General features: G+C 35.7%; 1 protein-coding gene across 1 annotated transcript; it reads right to left on the bottom strand.

Annotated features, from left to right (window-relative positions):
* Nucleotides 1–1,603: 1,603 nt before the first annotated feature.
* LOC142620672 (uncharacterized) lies at nt 1,604–5,742 on the bottom strand. The gene is made up of 2 exons (XM_075794005.1): nt 3,067–5,742; nt 1,604–2,150 (listed from the first exon to the last, which is right to left on the bottom strand). Exons 1-2 carry the CDS (start codon nt 5,726–5,728, stop codon nt 1,747–1,749), a joined length of 3,066 nt encoding a protein of 1,021 aa, XP_075650120.1. The 5' UTR covers nt 5,729–5,742; the 3' UTR covers nt 1,604–1,746.
* Nucleotides 5,743–7,521: the final 1,779 nt, after the last annotated feature.

Raw genomic sequence — 7,521 nt, 5'->3', positions numbered from 1 at the left:
TAATAAGAGTAATGAGTATGTATCTGAATAATTGTGTCCCTTGCTTGGAAAATAATCCTCTCTATTTATACTTGAGCCTTCGACATTTCTCTTTAATTATCCGCGCTATGTTGCGTGTATTTCTTGATATTGTAAGACACATGTCCTTTTGTTCTAAGGTGATAACTTATGCATTTGAATTTTGAATTATCTTATTATCAAAAAAATTAGGAGCTTATTCTACTGTTGTTCTTCATAAAAAAAAAAAAATCATGTTGTTTTTGTTATTGTTATATTTTTCTTACATTACATGGTCTATTTTAAGACATATCAAACTGACATAGGCTCATAGCTTATCCCCAAGATTTATTTTCTAGCCCAATTGCTAGATATGGTGATTATGTGAACGTGGTTTTCTATTTTGTCTCTTTTATTCTTTTGGGGATGGACTAATTCTTTTTAAATATATGAGGAAGCCCATATCCTCACCCTAACTAAATAACAATGGGCCGATTTAAATTGTTATTTTCTTTCACCTAATGTTATGAAGACTAGAGAGTAGTTTTCTCCTCCCCCTCCCACACAAACACTCTCTTGCAGCTACCATCAATTAGAAATCATGGTTCTCTTCCAAGATTTCTACGGAGGGCTCATCATCAAACGATGGAGTTATGTGGTTTTCTTTCTTTTTATTAAGAAAATTAGAGGTATGGTTTATTCAAAAAAGAGTAACACATGTTGTGGATAGATAAAGTATATTTTGATGGTTTCTAGCCATGGAAACCCTGCAAAAGATAAAGAATATTATAGAGTAAAAAGGATCCAGAATTTTGCATATAGTACTCAAGAATGTGTTACAAATACTCATTAACTGACCTATTTTAACAAATATAATTTGATTTGGTATTCTCAATGGGAGCTGGTTTAAAAAGGGTGTGTCTATCGCAGGCTTCAATTTGTAAAGAGCACTCCTAATGCTAATGCGGGCATCAGAAGATTCAACGGTGCAAGATAGCCCAACCCCGAGGATTGTGATTAGGCAATTATGTTGAACATCAGGGCTTATGGGTTGGTCACACCAAACAAACAGTTCCTACCTAACAACCACCCTAGCTCCAAAAGAGAACACACACATAAATACATTAAATAAATAAACAACAACAACAACAATGATGACGAGGAGGAGAAAAACTCACAATTTTCATCACCCTTAATCCCAAATTCATAAATCCTCAGTAAAAATAAAAATCAAATCCGATCGGCCATTTTTGTCCCTATCCTCACAGCTCCTCACATTGCCTTCACCATTTTTTTGTCACCGTTTTCGGCCACATCCAATCAGATTTGTCCCAATTGCAAATCTAAATGCCAAGAAACTTTGTTGTTGTTGTTATTGTTGTTAGGGTGAGAGAAAGAGATTGTGGAGAGGACACAAATAGAACTGTTGGGGGGGTTGTAAATTTAGGTTGTGAAAAGAGATTATGTGTTTGGAAATCAAGGCTTTTCTTTCAAGATTTCAACGAACAAGTCATCATCGAACTATGGAGATACATGATTTTTATTTATATATAGAAAAATGTAGGTATGTGATTTCTTCACAAAAGATTCACACATGCCATGAAAAGATAAAGTATATTTCGAATATCTAACAATGAGAACACTGCTAAAGATAAAGAAAATTATAGAGAGCAACAAGGATCTAAAATTCTGCATATTGTGGTCCAGAACGAGATCTTATTACACAGATACTCATTAACAGATCCATTTCTAACAAATATTATTCGATTTGGTATTCATAACGGGAGCTGGTTTAAGAAGGGTGTCTCTTGTAGACTTCAATTTGTGTAGAGCACTCCTAATGCTAATGCGGGCATCAGAAGCTTCAACTGTGCAAGATAACCCTACCCCGAGGATTGTGATCAGGCAACCACGTTGAACATCAGGGCTTATGGGTTGGTCATTATGATGAAGGCGGCTCATAAGTTGTAGCATCTCTGGGTCGAGTACTTCCATTATGTTGGCAGGGAAAGCTGATTGCACCCATCTGATTAGGTTTAGGTCTCCAATGAAGCTCTCATGTGTTGGTCTTTTCCCAGTGAAGAGCTCTAGCAGCATTACACCAAAACTGTATACATCTCCAGTGGTTGATGGTTTCTCTCCCATGCCGTACTCTACATCATATATAGTTGATTCAATATGTTAATAAAAACTTTTTTTTTTAAAGCATAAAAAATTATATATGATTGCATGATAAGTGTAGCACTAATTAAGATTGAATGAGACAAAATATTTTTATTCTATTATGGCTATTTAGATTAAGCTAAAAAGAATATAGAGAATAGAAAAAACGTTCAAAAAATCTTTTGCCTTACTCTAATCTTCCACTTTATACTCCATCCTGCAATCTTATACTCCTTGTAAATTTAAGGAATTCTCGCAGAGTCGAGATTATTTTTAGAAGAAAATATGTTTTGTTTATTATTTTCTTGAAATGAACATGTTCAGCTTTTTGTTGCTTCTGCATCCCGCATTATAATGGGATATAGAGTTTTTATTTGATTCTTTAACCCAAAAAAAAAAAAATCTCAAAATTTTTGTGTAATATTGTTTATATAGTATGAAGATATGAGTAATGTCAAGACTGCAAATAATTACACATTTTTTGTCACAACTTATCACGTGACTAGTTATGAGTGGTGGAAGTGTAGGCTCACATGGACCCATTATTTTTTTTTTCACCACTCACAATTCACCACGAGGTAAATTGTGACAAAAATTATGATACCAGCATTTCTCTTCAGTATTTATATAAGAGTTGACATATGAGGCCCTTAATTAGGTCTTGAATTAAATATAATTGATGTTATATTCCTTGATTCAAGTCATAACCAAGAGTTGACTATATGCAAAAAAGAAAAAGAAATTATATGCACGTACGTAGAAAAAAAGAATAAGATATTATAAATATTTTTTATAATGCTAACACAGATGAGGAATGTTTAAATGAAGAAAATGGCAAGCCAGTACTAAATCAAGTTACTCCATTTACAAGTACCCAACAGAAGAGAAAGCTGTAATAGTACTAACCTGGAGGTATGTATCCTATGGAACCCTTTAGAACATTTGTACGGCTAATAGAATGTTCAATGTCTGTTCTTTGCATCAGCAACCTTGCTAGCCCAAAGTCTCCTACCTTGGCAGTCATGTCTTCACCCAAAAGAATGTTGCTGGGCTTCAAATCACAATGCACCACTGGAACTTCACAGTCATGGTGCAAGTAATCCAATGCACAGGCAACATCAACGGCCACATTCAATCTCTCCACAACATTCAACACATCCCCATTCGCATTCTTCTTCTTGCCATTGACCCAGTCTTCTAAGCTGCCATTACTCAGATATTCATAAACCAGAGCCAGAAATTCCATGTTCTTGAAGTCTATGCTAGAGCATGATGTGATCAGCTTAACAAGGTTCCGGTGCCTAACATTCCTCAGAGCCTCACACTCTGCAAGAAAACTCTTCCAAGAGCTCGTCCTCTCAGTGTCAAGGACCTTAACTGCCACAGCAATTCCTTGCCTTAGATTGCCTTTATATACAGACCCGAAGCTCCCATTTCCAAGAAAGTTTTCTTGGTTGAAGTTTCCAGTTGCTTGACGAAGGTCATTGTATGAGACCATTTGATGTTGCCCTTTCTCCAATTCAGAAGTACTTGTAATCTTTGCTTTACTTCTCTTTAAGTAGAGCAGTGAGCCAAGTATAAAGCATAGGGCAAATGATACCAGGATACTGGTAATAACAACAAGTTTTGCTACCTTTCTTCCATTGCTATTTTTGACACATGCCAAATGCAAACAAAGCTTTGGGTTGCCTTCCAAATGGACTATAGAGAGGTTTCCAAAAACTCCACCTGTGGGAACTACCCCTTCCAAATTATTGAAAGATAGATTCAAGGACTGAAGGACTTGTAGCTTTTCTAGTTCAACAGGAATGGAGCCAGAAAGTTGGTTGGAAGAGAGATCTAGAGTGTCAAGGCCTTTCACTTCTTCTAAAGAACTAGGAATAGGACCTGAAAGTAAGTTTCTGGCTAAGAATAATTTCTCCAAGCTCCTACACTCTCCGATTGAACCGGAGATATTACCAGAAAAAAGGTTGTCAGAAAGGTCAATTGCAACAACATTTTTTAGAAGAGAAACTTCTTCAGGAAAAGGTCCACTTAGAAGGTTCTTTGACAGATTAAAAACAGTGCTCAAACTTGGGAGATTGAAAATTTCTCTAGTTATGTTCCCATTAAACTTGTTGTTGGACACGTCCATGGAAAGAAGTTTCTGAAAGTTCCCAAAAGTAGGTGGTATAGTGCCCACCAACCTATTCCCTGATAAATCAATTTCGTTCAAATTTTGGAGATTACCTAGGGAATTTGGAATACTACCAGATAATTGATTTCCTGCTAAACCCAATTTTTGCAGTTCCTCCAAATGGCCTATTTCAGGTGGGATTTCACCAGAAAGTGAATTGTAGCTCAAATTTAGCAAAGTCAGGCCACTAAGATTACTGATGGAGTTGGGTATGTTACCATTAAAGCTATTTCCTCCCATGTACAACTTTGAGAGAGCCTTAGAAAGATTGCCTATTGATTCTGGAATCACACCCTCAAAATAGTTGCCCTCAATTGCAAGGAAGCTGAGAAGAGTGCTATTTTTCAAAGAAGTAATGAAACTAAGACCGTCATCACTGACAATCTTATTAAAACCAATATTGTACATTTCAAGGAATGGGAGATTTCCTAGGCCTGGTGGTACTGTCCCTTCCAGAAGGTTGTGTGCCATGCGTATGACCTTTATGTTGGTTAGATTGTGCAGAGACCATGGAATTTTGCCTGTGAACTTATTAATGCAAAAGTTGAAAACTAAAAGATTTGGCAGTTTAATCCCAATATCCCCAGGAATTTCACCCCATAGGTTGTTTGAAGCTAAGGCCAAAGAAACGAGAGAGGAAATGTTGTATATTGATGGAGGAATTGTGCCAGAAAAATTGTTAATAGTAAGATCAAGTTCCTTCAAATTTTGGAGGTGGCCTAATTCACTAGGTATTGCACCACCAAGGGTGTTGGTGCCCAAGCTTAAATTGGTGAGTGAGGAAAGATTACCTATAGCTGGTGGAAGTGATCCATAGAGATAGTTTCTTGCCAGCTTCAACACTTCCAGCTTTGTCAAGTAGCTAAACTCTTCAGGAATTCTTCCTGTGATATTCTTGTTTTCAGACAAGTCGAGGACTCGAAGCTCAGTCAATTGGCTTAAACTTGAGGATAGCACACTTTCTAGTCTGTTGGAGCTCAAGTTAAGAACTCTCAAACGGAAAAGATTGCTAATTTGATCAGGAAGCATACCTGTGAATTGGTTTTGTCCAAGTTGAAGGGAACGTAGGAAGGAGAGATTGCCAATATGAGGGCTAATGGACCCTTCAAGTCCAAAATCTGAAAGATCAAGGCCAACCACTCTCTGGCCAGGTAGGCCAGAGTACTTATTGCACACAACTCCAGTCCAGTTGCATGGGGATGAGCTGTTTTGGTCCCAAGAAGATAAGAGGGTGGGAGCCTTTAGACTTACTCCAGACTTGAATGAGATCAAGGCTTCCTTATCTGTAAGGATACTCAAGGTGGCACACTCAACTCGAAGAAATATGCATGTGCAAATTATAAGGACAAATAATAAGGTAGACTGAAGCATTTGCTGGGAAGGGGAAGCCATGAATCTTGGTTTTTGGTTGTGAGTTGGAGGGAACTCTCGTTGATGAGTATTTATAGCAATTCATTTGCTGTGGCCCAATAGCGACTGCTATGATGCGGCCCAAGGTAATTGGATTGCTTTAATCAACCGAATCATAGCCGAAGACTTTTCGTGTTGCTTGCAATTTGGGTTCACTTATTGTTCTATGACTTGGTCAAGGAAAGATTTTGTTGAAAAACTGAAAGATAAAAAGTTTAAACTTGGGGTTTCACTTTTTGTACTTTGATTTAATAAATGAAAGATTTTTGTGTTGTGTACGAGGATATGAACAAACTCACAAGCATGCTTTACAGCTTAGGGTGGCGGTCTAGTGGTTATTAGACTTACTCCAGTTATTTAAAGGTAGGGGTCTTAAGTTTAAATTTGCAATGAAAATATAAAGGAGAATACAACAAGTGGAATAGAAGATTTTGTATTCATCTAAGTTGTACAAGTTATTCTTGGACTACAATCTTTAGCATATCATTTTTTACAACTCCCTTATGTTACAAATTGTGATTAGACTGTTTGTTTCGTTGGGTTATGAGAGATTGTAAGTTTGTAACAAAGTTGTTCACGCGGCTGCAAAACTCTCAATTAGATCTATGGAGTCTTTAAATTTCAATAAATACAATCTTCCAAGAGCTCTCTCTGTTTGTAAGGAAGACTGGCCATCTGTTTCTTTGGAATGAACATCGCAGATTATTAATAAAAAAAAGAGTTTAGCTATAAAATTAGTCGTAACTTTAGGTTACAACTTTATTCAATATCTTTTTATTAGAAGTGAATTTTGACAAATATACTATTAAATTACATTTTCATTTTATATCTTGTATGCTTGCAAAATTCCTAGAAAATTAAAGAATAACAGCTATGCCATCAATAAATTGTTGAAATTGTAAATTTTTGTAGTTTAAAATTATACATAAAATATAAGCTTAAAGATCATATAGTAAATAATATCCGATTGACACAAAATTTAGTATGTATATTAAGAGCATTAAGAACATGAAATTCAATCGTTAGATTTTTAAAATATATAGTAATGTTTATTTTATTGAGTAAACTTATAGCCTTACATTCTCAAAAAAAAACTTGTAGCCTTAAATGATAATCAATTTTATAATTAAACTTTGTCAAAAAAAAAACCACAAAAGGCTTGCCGGATCAGATCCATCTCAACCACACCCAACTAGAAATTGAGGAGATGGAATGAGGCCCGAAGGTGCGTGGAATAAGCTATTATCATAGAATTATTTTCCTACCATTTTTTTTTATAGAATTATTGAAGCTGCACAAACATAACTGATTGCTCAATAAATGAAGGAAAAGTCCAGAGGCTAGTCATGTTTTACTGAAAAAAGCACAGAATCTTTTTGCTCCTTGTTTATACGAGTTGTTTTAGGACAACAAATTATTTCACAATTTTAACATGACAGATTGTGAGTAGTTGTAAAAAATTATATGGTCCTAGACTTTTCCTTGTTATACTTGTTATCAGAGCACTTCTGGTATCACACCCTTGGCCACAACTCACCATAAGGGCAAGTTGTGGCCAAGGATGTGGTACCAGAATTTTTTCTTATTATCATGATTTTGGAGAACAGTAAAGCTAGAGGTATTATTTTTTTTTCCCTTATTTTGATTGAGTAATCACCCTTGCTCTTTTTTCTTTTTGAATAATGTTATAAATGATAAAACTTAGGTACAATACTTTAGCAGCCTGTTTGGATCTCTTAGATTTGGATTTTGATTTGAATTTGAGCGGGCTTAAA

This window comes from Castanea sativa, chromosome 1 (assembly GCF_040712315.1).
Source record: "Castanea sativa cultivar Marrone di Chiusa Pesio chromosome 1, ASM4071231v1".
NCBI classification, from domain to species: Eukaryota; Viridiplantae; Streptophyta; class Magnoliopsida; order Fagales; family Fagaceae; genus Castanea; species Castanea sativa.
Note: the sequence above shows the minus strand (reverse complement) of the source record. Positions and strands in the feature narration are given on the sequence as shown.

Bases quoted from the DNA above. Each gene is read 5' to 3' on its own strand.
- LOC142620672 (XM_075794005.1), bottom strand. From the start codon at position 5,728: ATGGCTTCCCCTTCCCAGCAAATGCTTCAGTCTACCTTATTATTTGTC. The intron at 2,151-3,066 runs GTTAGTACTATT...TATATGATGTAG, and splicing joins CATAGGATACATACCTCCAG to AGTACGGCATGGGAGAGAAA.